Source organism: Carassius gibelio, chromosome A11 (assembly GCF_023724105.1).
Source record: "Carassius gibelio isolate Cgi1373 ecotype wild population from Czech Republic chromosome A11, carGib1.2-hapl.c, whole genome shotgun sequence".
NCBI classification, from domain to species: domain Eukaryota; kingdom Metazoa; phylum Chordata; class Actinopteri; order Cypriniformes; family Cyprinidae; genus Carassius; species Carassius gibelio.
In genome coordinates, this window is record NC_068381.1 from 17,594,088 (window position 1) to 17,609,912 (window position 15,825).

At 39.6% G+C, this 15,825-nt stretch overlaps 3 protein-coding genes across 3 annotated transcripts; 1 reads left to right on the top strand and 2 right to left on the bottom strand.

The window, feature by feature from the left end:
* Positions 1-655: 655 nt before the first annotated feature.
* On the bottom strand, positions 656-2,248 carry LOC128022541 (growth arrest and DNA damage-inducible protein GADD45 beta). The gene is made up of 4 exons (XM_052610208.1): positions 2,049-2,248; positions 1,839-1,940; positions 1,526-1,745; positions 656-1,420 (listed from the first exon to the last, which is right to left on the bottom strand). The coding sequence occupies exons 1-4, from the start codon at positions 2,090-2,092 to the stop codon at positions 1,307-1,309; spliced, it is 480 nt and encodes a 159-aa protein (XP_052466168.1). The 5' UTR covers positions 2,093-2,248; the 3' UTR covers positions 656-1,306.
* A 1,648-nt stretch (positions 2,249-3,896) lies between these two features.
* On the top strand, positions 3,897-6,232 carry larp6b (La ribonucleoprotein 6, translational regulator b). The gene is made up of 4 exons (XM_052610209.1): positions 3,897-4,034; positions 4,146-4,250; positions 4,310-4,520; positions 4,940-6,232. The coding sequence occupies exons 2-4, from the start codon at positions 4,147-4,149 to the stop codon at positions 6,047-6,049; spliced, it is 1,425 nt and encodes a 474-aa protein (XP_052466169.1). The 5' UTR covers positions 3,897-4,034; position 4,146; the 3' UTR covers positions 6,050-6,232.
* Positions 6,233-10,362: 4,130 nt separating this feature from the next.
* LOC128022543 (vimentin-type intermediate filament-associated coiled-coil protein-like) lies at positions 10,363-14,686 on the bottom strand. The gene is made up of 2 exons (XM_052610210.1): positions 14,205-14,686; positions 10,363-11,429 (listed from the first exon to the last, which is right to left on the bottom strand). The coding sequence occupies exons 1-2, from the start codon at positions 14,417-14,419 to the stop codon at positions 11,075-11,077; spliced, it is 570 nt and encodes a 189-aa protein (XP_052466170.1). The 5' UTR covers positions 14,420-14,686; the 3' UTR covers positions 10,363-11,074.
* Between the last annotated feature and the right edge of the window lie 1,139 nt (positions 14,687-15,825).

Genomic DNA, 15,825 nt, shown 5'->3' on the forward strand with positions numbered 1-15,825 from the left:
CCAGAGTTTTACTGAAGTGTGGTGGTACCTTAATAGTTAAAGCTTTGCCCTTGTAACCCAGACCAAGCTGTGACAGGAAGCATAAACTATAGCATCATTTTTCCCTTGAGGAAAACACTATCCCAGTGTGCCCAGTGCTGCTTTTGTAAAATGTGTAACCTACTGTCACAAAGTATCTGCTACATAACAATCACAGATAGCTACAATGAAAGTAAGATACCTGTGATAAGTTATATCTGTAATATAACCTCAGATCACTTACCGAAAAGTTATTTTATATGGGTCATGTTGTCAGATCCTTTCCTGGAAGTTATGCAAACCCTGTACAATCTATTTGTGAAGGAGCAGAGCTGGCCAGAGTAGACAAAAACTCGACATGAATTACTTCTAAAGTCTACATTCCTGCCAATACGGTGTCATAATTAACTGTGTATCGGGAAGGATGTGAAGCGGATTCCTGCATCCACACCTGGGGCAGTTCCCTTTCACTTACTGCCATTCAGTCCAGGCTAAATTTGGCAAGTCTTTTCAGGGAAGTTCATCAGGAAATGTTGTGTTTTGACCATGGTAAGTGAATATGGTTTTGAAAATGTTGTGTCACTCATAAGAGAAATGACTGAATCCCCACCCAAAAGCAAAACATCAGACAGAAGTGTACAATTCAAAGTCAATAATTTATTGAAAACAAGATTGCATTTGACAAGAGGAGCAATGCATATATTACTCTATTTAAATTACTGGAAATAGCATATCAAGTCATAGCATGTATTTCTCAATAACTCAGTTCATTTTGTCTCAGAAATACTGTTTTTCTTCTCAGTACAGTTTATCAGAAGTGACTGCAGTCCGATTATAGCTTGGCATCAGTGCTACTGCAGCTCATAGTTAAAGTCCGGAATATATATACAGATTATTCAATCCACATTTCGAAATGTTGGTCCCGCAGTCAGTGATCGTGACGCACACTCGTCGCTTTCCAACCCACACTGCACATATGAAGCAGGGGCGAGCGCGCGCCCAAGCCGCCCGCGTGCAAGTTCTCCGACAGGGCTTCACAGTTCATGTTCTCACAACTTGTTCCTCCGGTACCCAAAACGACCTCTTTTCCCCCACCACGGAGGACATGACAAGCTGGAGGGGCCAGGCGCAATGTGCCGATCCGTGCGCACGGTTCCAAGAGCTCCTCTCTCTCACAGCTCCTTCACATGACGCAGCAGTCAACGGCGGCTGGTGCCGAGCCCTTTCGTTTTCATTCGCAGAGAATGACGCTTTCATCCTTCATTGCATCAATAGCCTCGCATCTCGTTCAGCGTTCTTGCAGGGACAGACAGGGAATCCATTGGTTTTTGCAACGGCTCTCTTCACAGTAGTTGCCCACGTCCTTCAGTGCCTGGCATTTGAGCGGCTGGCATTGAGGGTTCTGTGAAAATGCATGAAATGCAACGTAAGCCAATGCCATAAGATATCAAGATCCTGAATGCACGTTGCATATGATAACGCAGTTTGCGAGTTAAAGTCTACTTACAGTGACTATAATGCAGTGGAAGTCCCTTGGCTCGCTGTTGTCCACGGTGGCTGGCTCCCCGAGCACCTGCGCGAGGCGTCTCAGTCCAGACACCCGCAGGATGTTGATGTCGTTGTCGCAGCAGAACGCCTGAAGGAGCGTGAAGTGAATCTGCAGCGCAATATCGTCCTGGTCCTCTTCATCGGTGGCCAGGACGCACAGTACGACACAATCTGGGTCTCTGTAGATCAAATTAACTGCATTTAGTCTCCTGTTTGTTAGGATAGCACAGTATGACAAGATGTGTAAAAGTCAGACATGGGTATATACTTACACATTCATCAGTTTCGCAGACTCATAAACGCCGACTGTGAGACAGTCCTGTCTCTGCGCTGCTACCAGCAGCTCTTCCAATGCTTGGCTCACGGAGTCCATTCTGTAAAAACATGCAGACTATGGTAAGCAACGATCGGATAGCTCTTTATACACTAAGATACCCAGTGAGATTCACATTGGATATGTACGCATGCAATGAAGAACTTACTTTTTATCAGTCATATTGCATCCAACGACTTCTTCCAGGGTCATTTTGCTTCGAATAATGGTAATCCACAAGTCTCCGGAAGAGAAAGAAATGTTAAAATCCAGTCGAAGTGTGCTGCCAAAAGTATAATCCAAATATCGTTTGGAGCTGTAGTATTCCTCTGCTCGTTTCGCTGTGTATGAGAAGTTGTTTCTGACGACTACAAGCGAGATTGTTGTTTATATACCGCTTTCGAGTGGGCGTGTGCTTGAAAACCTTTCGTCTTTCTCATTGGTTAGAAAGCGTCTCGCTCTCGCTATGCCATTGGTGATGGGGGAAACTCCTGCGTACACCCCACGTGGGCTGATTCGGAGAATCATTGCCCAAACAGAGAACACCGTTCATTTGAATAGCTTTCAATTTGTTTGTACCAAGTACGATGGAATTTCCTTATGGAAATGATGGCCTTTCCCTGTCGCTTTCGATGCGCGTGTTGCAATTACATCTGAAACCTCTGCATCACGTTCAAAACTTAATGAAGCCAGATTTTTTTTTTCTGTGTTAGTTTTTATTTATATTCGGGTTTGAATAGTGCACCACATTTATGGGAAAGAAATGGTGATTGTATCGTATCTTCCTCAAATGTATAATATTTGGGCACATCCTGAAAATGCACGAGCCGGTTGATCGACACTCCATTGCATGCTTGTACTCATGACTCCCAATTCTCATCCTGATGCAATAATGTGCACAGTTATGCACAAACATGATGCATTAAAATAGATGGCATCCGTCTTTGCATAAGTCCCTGTTTTGTTATGTAAAGCACGAGACCTGGTCTGCTGCAGAGGCTCTGGAAGGCAGTAGAGTTTCTGTCTGCTTGTTACCGGGAACTTTCATCGCACAGGCTGTTCCAGTTCCACCGGCTAATTATGGACCGCTCAGTCACAGGATCAGAGCTGTTGATGTTATCATGGGACCTTGTTACGAAACCCATCGCTGGTCAGCAGCTTAAAGGGACTAATTGTTGTCAGTTCTGTCATAATATTATCACATTGTTTTTATGTCCATGCTACAACACTTTCAGACATGGTTTGCACATTTAAGTGCACTTATGTGTTTCATATGAATCTTAAATTACTCTTAAATTAGTCAAATTTATCTAGAACCCAAAGCAATTGAACGTTCTAACACGCCATCTGCTGTTAAATGCTTATAGCGCAATGCATTATCTGGAAAACGACTTGGAATCGGAGAAATTTACTTTAATTTTGTCATAACATGGAAAACGCCATACATTTTAATTAATAGTAAAGAAATACTATTTTATAATATGTTAAGTGATAAAGAGTTCTATTACGAGGTTGAAGCCAAGCATTTCAACAAATAGCATTTCTGCAGAACCATCTTCTATCAATGAGTGCCACCTGCTGGTGATGATATGTAATGGCAATTTTATTGTAAAATGGCTTATCAATCCAGTTGAAAAGTAAAATGGTTATAAATTTAAATCTTCTATTAGTGTAACCTTTCTGCCTCCTACAGTTATCTAAAAGTACAAATGCTTAAATAAGTATAATTTACTTTTTACTCTACTTTTGAATTTTCTTTTTAGTATGTAAATACGTTTTGGTGGAATTGCCTTAACCAGTCAATTTAAAGTTCATTGATTGCTTGCTAACTTATTGTTGCGCAAATCGCTTTTTTAAAATTATTTATTTATTATTATTTTAACCTATTTATGCTTCATGTGCGCATGTGCATATATACTTTTTCCAATGTTCATAAAATCGAAAATGTGTTTTAAGAAAAATCTGAAATTGGTTCTTTTTTCCCCTTATTAATTTGTAAATTGCCCTCGGTCGTTTCAGAGCAAGCATGGCGTCGCCCAGTAGACGTGTTTTTAAATTGTGACGTAAGGACGTATAAATCAGTATTCTAAAAAGAAGCACCTGTCTTCAGGTGATGTGTGGCGGTGTATGGGGAAACACACGGGGAAGACGTCAGGTAGGCTGTTTACAACACAGTTTAACTAGCCTACCAACTAATTACTTTTTTAAATTTTTAGTCAAATAAAGTTAAGTCTTTATCAGTGTTATAAAAATAATCTGTCAACAGCATGTCTTCACCTGGTTTTACTGACATCTTCCATTGTGAAGTCACTCAGCAATCAACTGGGCCCTTCTCATACACTGATGATGGGCTAAATGATAGTTTGGACGGGTAAGTTAATGGATACGTTTGAAATGTTTGTGAAAATATATGACAGAACTGTTTTTCAGGAGTTCAACTGAGTTGACCGATGTTTTTGAGGAATTCTGTGATGGGGAACTCTGGATTCCTCCGAATGATGATTTGACACAAAAAATTGCTGCCCAGCTTGAGCACTACCTTTCTGATGAGAATCTAGCAGATGATGCTTTCCTGCTAAAACACGTCCAAAGAAATAAGATGGGTTATGTCAGTTTGAAGCTGCTCACATCTTTCAAGAAGGTGAGATCAAATAACCAACATCTTCATCTCATGTGAAGTGTCATAATGAAATAAACGTAATGGTTTTTTTTTACAGATTGTACTTATTTAGTTTTTAAAAAATACATTTCATAAACTGATCATGTTAAAATACCAAGTTGCTATGCACATATACATAGGAATTTATATACTGTATGCATACAGATATACAGAGCAGGGTGGATTACTTACAAATTGTAATCCGTTACTGATTCCGAATTACATGACAAAAAATTGTGGTTAATAGCACAATTCATTAAACATGGTAGGTTATGTAATCAGACTACTTCTTGATTACTTTTGGGTTAAGTTTGACTAAAATATTGTTATTATAAATGTATTTATTTTTATTGTTAATATTAAAAAAAATTATAATAGTGCTTTGATTCGTGTTTTCACAGATTCGAGATCTCACGCGTGACTGGCGCACCACACTAGTGGCTGCAAGAGCGTCTCCACAGCTGGAAGTGAATGAGATGGAAACCAAGGTGCGAAGAAGAACTCCAGTACCTGATTGGCTCTTGTGCATTCCCACGAGCAAGCTACTTCTGGCTTGGAACTTCCTGGACTGTATTGAACCGGTCAAAGATGAGGTGAACCGGTCACCGGGTGTGGAGCAGCTAGGCATCATGGAAGCAGCAATGCGGGTGTTTTCTCCCTACGGCACTATTTCATCTCTCCGCATTCTGCGCCCTGGAAAAGAGATCCCTACGGAGTTAAAACGCTATACTAAGAAACACCTTGAACTGGGGCGCAAAGTGTGTGCTGTGGTGGAGTATGAGTATCTGGAGGGTGCACGCAAGGCCTACGAAGCCCTGAAGAAAGAAGAGCAGCAGCAGGGAGGAAGGGGCATTTGTGTGGTCCTGCTAGGAAGCCGTGGAACTCGTAAGCCAGGATGGAGCCAAGGCCTAGTGGAGGAAGAGTCTGAAGAAGGTGTGGACAATGAGAATTTAAAAAAGCCAAACCGAAAATCCAGGCGCTTCCTTTATTCTCTGGAGGATTCGGCTGTTTGCAGTTCTTCAGAGTCTGACTTTGCCCCTGCTTCGCCCCGGCCTAACCGCAGGGTCTCCCGGCCTCAGGCCCAATACGGCAGCCCCCTTGCCATCCCGCGGATATCAACTTTCCGCTCTGACCCTTACAGGAATCCCCTTGGCAGTCCTGTTGCAAGCCCCCTCTTGCCTCGCAAGCTTTTTCCTTGCAGTCATGTGACCTCTCCTCTGGCCACCCATCCTTTCACTAGCTCGCCCACTGTAGCTGCTACATCCTCCTTCAGCAAGTACAAGGGCTCGGGTGAGCTCTCCCCAGATGATTTGGGCTTTATAAGCAGTCCTTGGGTCCAGAGACGTAAAAATGCTGCCCAGGCCATTCAGCCTGAGATGGGCAGCTCTGTGTCACCCAATCAGATAAAGAAGTCTTTAAGTGTCCTGGTTGTGCGCCAGCCTGTCGGCCCTGATGGCACCAAAGGGTTTCATAATTGCATTGGTAGAGGAAAGGTCCTTCTTCCACACTAGCTCCACTAAAGATGCATTACAACGTCTCTTTCTCCACTGAGTCTGTATGAGGGCAGTGCAACAGAAGCACTTTTAATGCAACATAACTACTGACATGTTTATCTGTCCTAATAATGAAAATGAAATGGAATGTAAAAATAAAACCTAATTAAATATTGAAATAAAGATGAATTTGTACTCCGATTATCCTGAATTTAATGTATTGTTTAATATTATAATTTGAGTTATGTCCTGTATGTCAGCCTTTTTCCTAACAAGCTTACTGCATTATAAATTATAGGAGGTACTTCCGGAAACACTGAAACCATTTCAAATCAAAATTGTTCGACAAATAATTTGTACAGAGAGGACAATGTCATCAAAATGAACCCCATTTGCACAGATCAGCAGAAAATGCCTTTGTCACTTTGTAAAGAAACACTTTGCAAATGTGTCATACGCATTACTTTGTCAAAAACTGATGTTTTTGTCATTTACACACAGACAAAAGCTGTATAATTTTTTACTTCGAAACACATTTAAGACTTTTTATGCTTTTGACAGATCATTTACCCAACAACGGTGCCTGTAATCACAAACCTCTGAAAACTGATTTCAAATGGCAAATGAAAAGATACAATGGTCATGTGTAATTATTAAAACAAATTTGTGAAAATAGTGATGTCATGTACATGCGTATCACATGTTAGGTCTACAAGTGTGTGCCATCTCCAACTACTGATCTTACATGCATAATACATAGTTTTAGTTATTTTCACAGTCGGTGTGAATGGTGATCATTTTAACAATGTTGTCGTCTGTAGGGGAAACGTTTCAAAAAGAGGAAAAACTATTGTTTTTAAGTGGGCCATATTGGTGTACCAATGCGTCTTTGAAATTGTATACAGATGACAAGACTATAAAAACAATCCCTGTTCACACAGACCCATGAAAACAACTAAAAATGCTGTATTATCCATGCAAGGTCAGTACTTGGTGATGTCACTTTTTAGAGAAACACTAAAAGGCTTTAGGGGTAATTCATGGCCTGTTGTGTTTGTTCTTTTAAATTCCGATTTAATGTTCAGTGGTTGAAGGGTAAATAAGGTTACCTCAATGTACCCAGTTTTAGAAAATTCTTATTGCATTTATAGAGCGAACCTTTCACAGGGAAGTTCTCTGCTGAAAAAAAACTTTATATGCTGGTTTATGATGGTCCTTTGCTGGTATATGCTGATCATTTGCTGGTTTATGATGGTCCTTTGCTGGTTTATGCTTGTCTTTTGCTGGTTTATGCTGATCATTTGCTGGTTTATGATGGTCCTTTGCTGGTTTATGCTTGTCTTTTGCTGGTTTATGCTGATCATTTGCTGGTTTATGCTGTTCCTTTGCTGGTTTATGATGGTCCTTTGCTGGTTTATGCTGATCATTTGCTGGTTTATGATGGTCCTTTGCTGGTATATGCTGATCATTTGCTGGTTTATGATGGTCCTTTGCTGGTTTATGCTTGTCTTTTGCTGGTTTATGCTGATCATTTGCTGGTTTATGCTGTTCCTTTGCTGGTTTATGATGGTCCTTTGCTGGTTTATGCTGATCATTTGCTGGTTTATGATGGTCCTTTGCTGGTATATGCTGGTCCTTTGCTGGTTTATGATGGTCATTTGCTGGTATATGCTGGTCCTTTGCTGGTTTATGATGGTCATTTGCTGGTATATGCTGGTCCTTTGCTGGTTTATGCTGTTCCTTTGCTGGTTTATGATGGTCCTTTGCTGGTTTATGATGGTCCTTTGCTGGTATATTCTGGTAATTTGCTGGTTTATGATGGTTTTTTGTTGGTATATGCTGTTCCTTTGCTGGTTTATGATGGTCATTTGCTGGTATATGCTGGTCATTTGCTGGTTTATGCTGATCATTTGCTGGTTAATGGTGGTCCTTTGCTGGTTTATGATGGTCCTTTGCTGGTATATGCTGGTCCTTTGCTGGTTTATGATGGTCATTTGCTGGTTTATGCTGGTCCTTTGCTGGTTAATGCTCGTCCTTTGCTGGTTTATGCTGATCATTTGCTGGTTTATGATGGTCCTTTTCTGGTTTATACTGGTCATTTGCTGGTTTAAGCCGGTCATTTGCTGGTTTATGCTTATAATTTGCTGGTTTAAGCTGGTCCTTTGCTGGTTTATGATGGTCCTTTGCTGGTTTATGCTGATCATTTGCTGGTTTATGATGGTCCTTTGCTGGTATATGCTGGTCCTTTGCTGGTTTATGATGGTCATTTGCTGGTATATGCTGGTCCTTTGCTGGTTTATGATGGTCATTTGCTGGTATATGCTGGTCCTTTGCTGGTTTATGCTGTTCCTTTGCTGGTTTATGATGGTCCTTTGCTGGTTTATGATGGTCCTTTGCTGGTTTATGATGGTCCTTTGATGGTATATTCTGGTAATTTGCTGGTTTATGATGGTCATTTGCTGGTATATGCTGTTCCTTTGCTGGTTTATGATGGTCATTTGCTGGTATATGCTGGTCATTTGCTGGTTTATGCTGATCATTTGCTGGTTAATGGTGGTCCTTTGCTGGTTTATGATGGTCCTTTGCTGGTATATGCTGGTCCTTTGCTGGTTTATGCTGATCATTTGCTGGTTTATGCTGGTCCTTTGCTGGTTAATGCTCGTCCTTTGCTGGTTTATGCTGATCATTTGCTGGTTTATGATGGTCCTTTGCTGGTTTATACTGGTCATTTGCTGGTTTAAGCCGGTCATTTGCTGGTTTATGCTTATAATTTGCTGGTTTAAGCTGGTCCTTTGCTGGTTTAAGATGGTCCTTTGCTGGTTTATGCTGGTCCTTTTACTGGTTTATGCTGGTCCTTTGCCAGCACATGACCAGCATAGACCAGCATAAACCAGCATACCAGCAAAACATACCTAACAGCATATGCTGTGTTTTTCAACAGGGTTACTCCCATAATACACACTAAGCTTCAGGGAGAAGTACACAATTGAGATATTTAGCCGTGAAGAATTAAAAAAAAAATATTCATATTTTTCAGAATAAATAACTCCATTTAACAAGTAACCATGCATCTTTTAGGCACTGCTTTAGCTGTGGAGAAAAATGTTAGCAAACACACTTGTACAGGGCACTAGCAAGACAAATATGACATGCCCCGATAATTAAAGTTACCATGCTGCAGTTCAGAAGCACATGTAACTCTTAAAACAAACATGAAAATATTGTGTAACCATCACATCTTTAACAGGACTTACGACATGCTGTACATGAATAATACCCCATCATCGGTACACTCATTCACTACATTATGGCTTCCCTCCATCTGGTTTCCACAGCTTGACTCTAATTAAATAAGGGAAAATATGACAACCTTGCATAGACTTGATTTTGCTAGATCGAATTAAATGGTCAAGAACAATACAATTAATTTAGTGAAATATATATATATATATATATATATATATGTGTGTATATATATATATATATATATGTGTATATATATGTGTGCGTGTGTATACTGGCATCATGTCAGAGGTAAGATGTTTTGCGTGTACATGTAAAAATGTAGCATGCTAGCTTGCTTTGATTTGCTCCGTTTATCTGGTGAAGCTCTATTTTAAGTGCTAATTGTTTTAATAAGGGAGGCTCTGTGGGAACAACTTCTCTGCAGAGATATTTTAATTATATACAATTTACCTTAAATTACAGTGTACGGTTTGTGTCACATTTACTGTCACTAACAGCAGCCTTCAGCTTCAGCGCCTCGCTCAACAGCACAATGGTGGTAGAGTATCTTAGAAACTCCTTTGTGGATTACTCCCACGATTGACATCTATTATGAGTTTCCAGCACAAAACATTAAATTATGAAGTAACTTCAGTGGAGGAAAACACTTTCACAGTTGTTCAGGAACGTTCTACGTTAGAATTAGTTAAAGGGATAGTTCACCTAAAAAAAAAATAAGATTTGATGTTTATCTGCTTACCCCCAGGGTATCGAAGATTCAGGTGACTTTGTTTCTTCAGTAGAACACAAACCAAGTTTTCCAACTCAAACTGTTGCAGTCTGTCAGTCTAATAATGTAAGTGAGTGGGAATCACTGCTTTAAGAGTCAAAAAAAAAAAGTGCAGTCAAAGGGATAGTTCGCCCAAACCAAAATTTAAAAGACATATTTAAGCCGTTTTCAAATATGTTTTGTAAAAATGAATGATTTTCTGTATGTATTGTGTTTCTGAGGAAAGTACACACTTCGGATATTTAGCACTGAAGAATAACAAAATAATTTATTAGAATATTTCTGAATAAATAATGCCATCAAACAAGCAACCATGAGTCTTTTAGGCACTATTTTACTTTGTACCAACAAAATGTAACAATTGAAATTTCACATATGCATGACAGCATATCTAAGCTAAACCAGAATCCATCCATCATTTGTACATTGTCAATGACTGCTGAAATTGTTCACCGAGAGGCTTCAACAAAACAGCAAGCATGCAACCTCAGAGAATATTGCATCTCCGAAAACATTTTCCCAGATGCTCTTTATAAAACAGGACTGGATAAAAAAGAAGAAAAAAAAAGAAAAGAAACAGTAGGTGGACTGCATGTAACAGGTCATTTCAATGTAAATTTTCAAAAAATTCTTCTCTAATATAATGCAATAAATCCAGAAGGTATAGACAGCTGAGAAAAATATCAGAGCATATGCAAATTTAAAGTTAAAAAGGGATGAATAAAACAAATTAACAACAAAAATAAAACTAGTTAGACTTTCTTAAACTGAAGCCTGTTCCATTCAGTAATGAGAACTGAAGAGGTCTGAGGGACACATCTATAAGATATGTTGCATACATGCATCAATTTGCGAATAGATTTAGCTAGAATTGACCAAGCATTCTCTCTTTACAACAGAATCCCATTCACACTCCAGTAACCTGCATTATGATACAATGGATATTTGAACCAGACATCGAATTAGTTGTAACTATCAAAACACACAGGCTGCTAAACCTGAGACGAGGAGCGATTGACCCGAGACTCTCATACTGTGGTCCCAAACACAACCCCATCTAATTCCTGATCGTCAGAGTCGTCCTCGCTGAGAGAGAAGTCTTTGTGGTTGGAGAGGCGGCTGGGGCTGCAGGTGGACTCTCCATCCGTGAGAGAGCTGTTGGTCGTGGGCTTTCCCAAGTCACTGACAGGCCCCATCCGCTCCGCCTCGGCCATCTGGGCCAGCATGCTGTCCAGTAACGGACGGCTTTTGCAAATGCTGTCCAGCAGCTGACATCGGTGTTGCAACTGTCCGATTAGAGAATCTTTTTCCTTAATCGTCTGGTTGAGTTTATGGATGGATTCCTCTGATTGACAAAGCTTCTCGTGGAGGAAGAAAATCTCTCTAGATGAAAAACAAGAGAAGAATGTCCTTGTCAGCAAATTACCTTATTACAGCTGCAGTTTGCAATCAGAAACAATCAGAAAAATGGCATCGTTTATTCACCCTAATATTGTTGCAAACCTGTATGAGTTTCCTTCTTCTGTCAAATATAAGAAGATATTTGGAGAATTGTTGGTAGCCAAACAGTTGCTGTTCTCCATTAACTTACATAGTACGGAAAAAGAAATTCATATCAATTCACCTGTCTATCAAGTAAACTTCAAGTTTTAAGGACGTCTTTTTCAAATCATGTTTGTGGTATGACTGAATAATTCAAAGCACTAAAAGTTTCTTCAAGTAATTCTAACCAGACCTTGTCACATCTTGGAAAAAAAAAAAAAAGTCAGGGGAAGGCCTGTCACGATAACAACTTTTTGTTGTGCGATATTGCCCCAGAAATAATTGCGATAAGCGATAATATTTCATTTTAAAGACTTAAAAGAAAAGATTATTCTTTTCTCTGTAAATTAAGGGTGCGCACTATTGCTGAAAAACACAATCACTACTCAGCAGTCAGATGTGCATATGCACAAAGACTGAAATTTTATTTGTAGAAGCATTTTTTTTTTAACATTTGAACTAGCACCTCATGACTACACCATGTTATGTACAAGAAGATGCAAAAGATGCAGGTGCAAGTGGAATGTACAAAACAGGGTGACATTCATTCCTAAGTAAATACCGTATTTTCCGGACTATAAGTCACACTTTTTTTCACAGTTTTGCTGGTCCTGCGACTTATAGTCAGGTGCGACGTATTTATCAAAATTAATTTGACATGAACCAAGAGAAATGAACCAAGAGAAAACATTACCGTCTCCAGCCGCGGGAGGGCGCTCTATGCTGCTCAGTGCTCCTGTAGTCTACACTGAAGACATAGAGCGCCCTCTCGCGGCTGTAGACGGTAATGTTTTCTCTTGGTTCTAAATAAATGCGACTTATAGTCCAGTGCGACTTATGTTTTTTTTCCTCATCATGACGTATTTTTGGACTGATGCGACTTATACTCAGGTGCGATTTATAGTCCGAAAATACAGTATATTGTGTCACCAAAAATGATTGATGTCATGTACATATATTGATTATTGTGACAGGCCTAGTGAGGGGTAAACAAGGGGATGGGCTGTTTCACTGGATGAAGCTTCATTATGGACTTTTATTGTGTTTGAAGTTAAAAACGTGGTGTGGATTATTGTGGATTACTATGTTTTTATCAGCTGTTTGGACTCATTCACCCATTCACTGCAGAGGATCCAGTAGTGATGCAATGCTACATTTCTCCAAATCTGTTCTGATGAAGAAAAACTCATTTTCATCTTGAAAGGCTGGTGGTGGTGGTAATATCATTTTCATTTTGAGGTGAACTATTCCTTTAAAGGGGTCATATGATGCTTTTTTTAAAGATCGTTATTTTGTGTATTTGATTTAATGGAATATGTTGACATGCTTTAATGTCCAAAAAACTCATTACTTTTCAAATACTGTACATTATTGTAGGTCCTTTTATGCGGAGCCTCTCTCAAACTTGTCATTTTCTACAAAGTCCCTCCTTCTGAAAAGCACAGTCTGCTCTGATTGGCCAACTGTCCCAGTGCATTGCGATTGGCCGAACACCGCAAGCACTCGTCAGAAATGTAACGCCCCTTTCCATAATCACAAGCTTCATCTTTCTAAATAGATGTAAAGACAGTTAATAATGTCCTTAATTTTCCCATCAGTTCAAGCATGAAAGAGAAACAGTCATATGACAGACAGTGATGAAACTTGTATGTGTTTGCAGTACACAAGACACGGACAGTTAAGACAGCTGACTTCACTGTGTGACCGTCTCCGTCTCCATCTCTCTCTCTCTCTCTCTCTCACTCACTCACACACACACACACACACACACGCACGCAATGCACAAAACTCCCCATTTGAACATTCAGTAGCTAACCGGTATAATTTTGAAAAAAAAAAACGTAATATAAATTTTTGGTCAAACCGCCCAGCACTATGACAGGCCTAGGCTCAAATGCAAAATATGCCATAATTTAAAGCTCAACAGCATTTGAGCAGAATGATTAATAGTACTGAACAAACTGTTCATCTAGGTGTCATCTAAAATGCACACCTTTTAAATAAACACTAAATCAAATGCGAAAGTCACATTTCGTAACATGATTCACAGTAGATTTTAATAAATATCAAAAGCGTAAAAGGTGTGCATTATAGTTGTCACGTATATATACAGCCTACAGTTGATTTTATGACTGCAAGTCATTCTCCTCAAATGCCATTTAAGTCAGAAAAGTATATACAGTACCAATATCGCAAGTAACCAGAGATGGTCCCTACATTTTTGATAATATAATGTATGCCAGTGACCTATGTGCAGTGTCAAGTCCCGGTTATTCTAAAATAGTACACGTAACAAGTTTATTATTATTATTATTATTATTATTTAAAAAATAAAACAAGCCCCGCCCCCTTACAACATCATCTCTTATTCTGATTGGTTAACGGCGGTCTGTTTTGCTTTTTAAACAGTCAAGAGTTGTCATATAGTGGTTTCTAGATCGTTACGTATCTGCTATATTTTACTAAAGGGATATTGTTGTATGTAAAAGTCGCCTACAGCAGCTTTACTGAGCTTTCTGATTTAGCAAACGCATGGTTTTGATGTCAGGTCATAAAATAGTATGCATCTCCAGAAGAACACGACTGTGCTAAAGCAGTGAATATTCTTTCCCTTACTTGTCCTTGGCCTCCGTGATGTCTTGCGTGGTAGCTCTCAGTTGCTCGTCTTTGCGGATGAGACTCTCGGCCTGCTCGCGCACGGTTTTCTCCGCGTCCTGCAGCCTGTGCTCGAGGTCCGTGACCCGCCGGTGCAGCGCCGCCAGGTGCGCGTTCGCCTCTCGGATCTGCACCGGCGACGGGGACGACATGTCCGCTCTCTCTCTCTCTCTCATCCACCGATCATCTCGTGTGGGATGAGTCAGGACTGAGTGATGCTGAACTCTCTCAATCTCAGCACGCGTGATGCTCCTGCAGCCGTCTTCTTCTTCAGTGAATCTGTGATGCAGTAACAGTCGGCAGTGCGCGTTTAAAAGCAGCACAGAGGTTTATGACATTGTGCTTTATAAGCAGCTATTGCAGTTTGTGCTTGCTTTAAAGCCAGCTGACGTGTCATCTGCACCAACTTCTTAGCAACCTGTAGCTGCTGACCCGGAAATGATATTTAGAGCTACTGGCCAATCAGAATAGCCGAAACAGAGAGAAGCAGTGATTACAAACTGCACTTTCCTCCAAAAAAAACTTTTTTGTAATGTAGCTACTGATATCCTAACTAACCTTTTGTAATATACCCGTTTAATTTTGTAAAAAAAAAAAAAAAAAAAAAAAAACTTAATTGCTGAATATTTTATTAGTCTACTTTCGCATAGGCTATTACTTTTATCATCAAAATAAAAACAAGACTTTAATGGGGTAGTTAGTTTTATTTATATATTTTTATTTTTTGCAGAGTGAATCTTTCAGAAAACCTTTTTTTTTTCTTCAGAAAAGTTGTTACAGCTGAATGGCAAAATGAAGCCAGCAATTTGAACTTGTTTGGTAATATCTGTATTTACACATTATGCTTTCAGACATTTCAAAAGATAGTTCCAGTGTTACTTTAGTGTCACGGAGATACTATTATAGTTATTATTATTGTTATTTTTTCTGCTTTCATGTTAATTTAGTAAAATGTCTTTGAAATAAAAACGAAAAATAAATAATAAACTGATAAAAGACTAGCAGTTGAAGCTTTTTTTATTTTAGTTTTTAGAAGAAAGAAGTCAAAAAGAAACTTGCGATAAATAAATACAGCAGAATTAGTCGCAATAATGATGACATTACAATGGGCAGAAGATGTTAGACCAGAGATGTATGTTCAGTCTCTATGGCAACAGTTAACAGTATTGTATCACATCAGACCATTAGAGAAGACACACGTGTGTGTGTGTGTGTGTGTGTGTGTGTGTGTGTGTTACAATCTCTAGCTGGAGTGCCGGTTAGCTTCACTAGAGGTCACTCCATTATAGACTCTTGCCACTTTACCCCGGACTTCATTCCCCACAATCCTTTGCCTGGACTCATCATCATTGATTGCAGTCACCTGTGTAATTACCTCCTCTGTCTCACCCTATTTATAGCCTGGTTTCTCTTTAACATTTCTCAGTATTGTTTAGCCCTAGTTCATGTGTTTTCCATGTGAATTGCTTTGCCTTTTTGACTGTGGACTGTTATCTTGTTTCTGATTGTTTGCTGTAGGGGTGCTCCGATCACGATCGGCCGATCGTTAATGCGCATCTCGTCAGTAAAGCCGGTTTTCTAA

What these genes read in the sequence shown, in the direction of transcription:
- LOC128022541 (XM_052610208.1), bottom strand. Translation starts at nt 2,092, where the DNA reads ATGACCCTGGAAGAAGTCGTTGGATGCAATATGACTGATAAAAA. An exon ending in TCTGCGAAACTGATGAATGT is followed by an intron (nt 1,746 to 1,838) that starts GTAAGTATATAC and finishes TTTGATCTACAG; the next exon opens with AGACCCAGATTGTGTCGTAC. An exon ending in TCCACTGCATTATAGTCACT is followed by an intron (nt 1,421 to 1,525) that starts GTAAGTAGACTT and finishes GCATTTTCACAG; the next exon opens with AACCCTCAATGCCAGCCGCT.
- larp6b (XM_052610209.1), top strand. Translation starts at nt 4,147, where the DNA reads ATGTCTTCACCTGGTTTTACTGACATCTTCCATTGTGAAGTCACTCAG. An exon ending in CTAAATGATAGTTTGGACGG is followed by an intron (nt 4,251 to 4,309) that starts GTAAGTTAATGG and finishes ACTGTTTTTCAG; the next exon opens with GAGTTCAACTGAGTTGACCG. An exon ending in TGCTCACATCTTTCAAGAAG is followed by an intron (nt 4,521 to 4,939) that starts GTGAGATCAAAT and finishes GTGTTTTCACAG; the next exon opens with ATTCGAGATCTCACGCGTGA.
- LOC128022543 (XM_052610210.1), bottom strand. Translation starts at nt 14,419, where the DNA reads ATGAGAGAGAGAGAGAGAGCGGACATGTCGTCCCCGTCGCCGGTGCAG. An exon ending in ATCACGGAGGCCAAGGACAA is followed by an intron (nt 11,430 to 14,204) that starts GTAAGGGAAAGA and finishes TTTTTCATCTAG; the next exon opens with AGAGATTTTCTTCCTCCACG.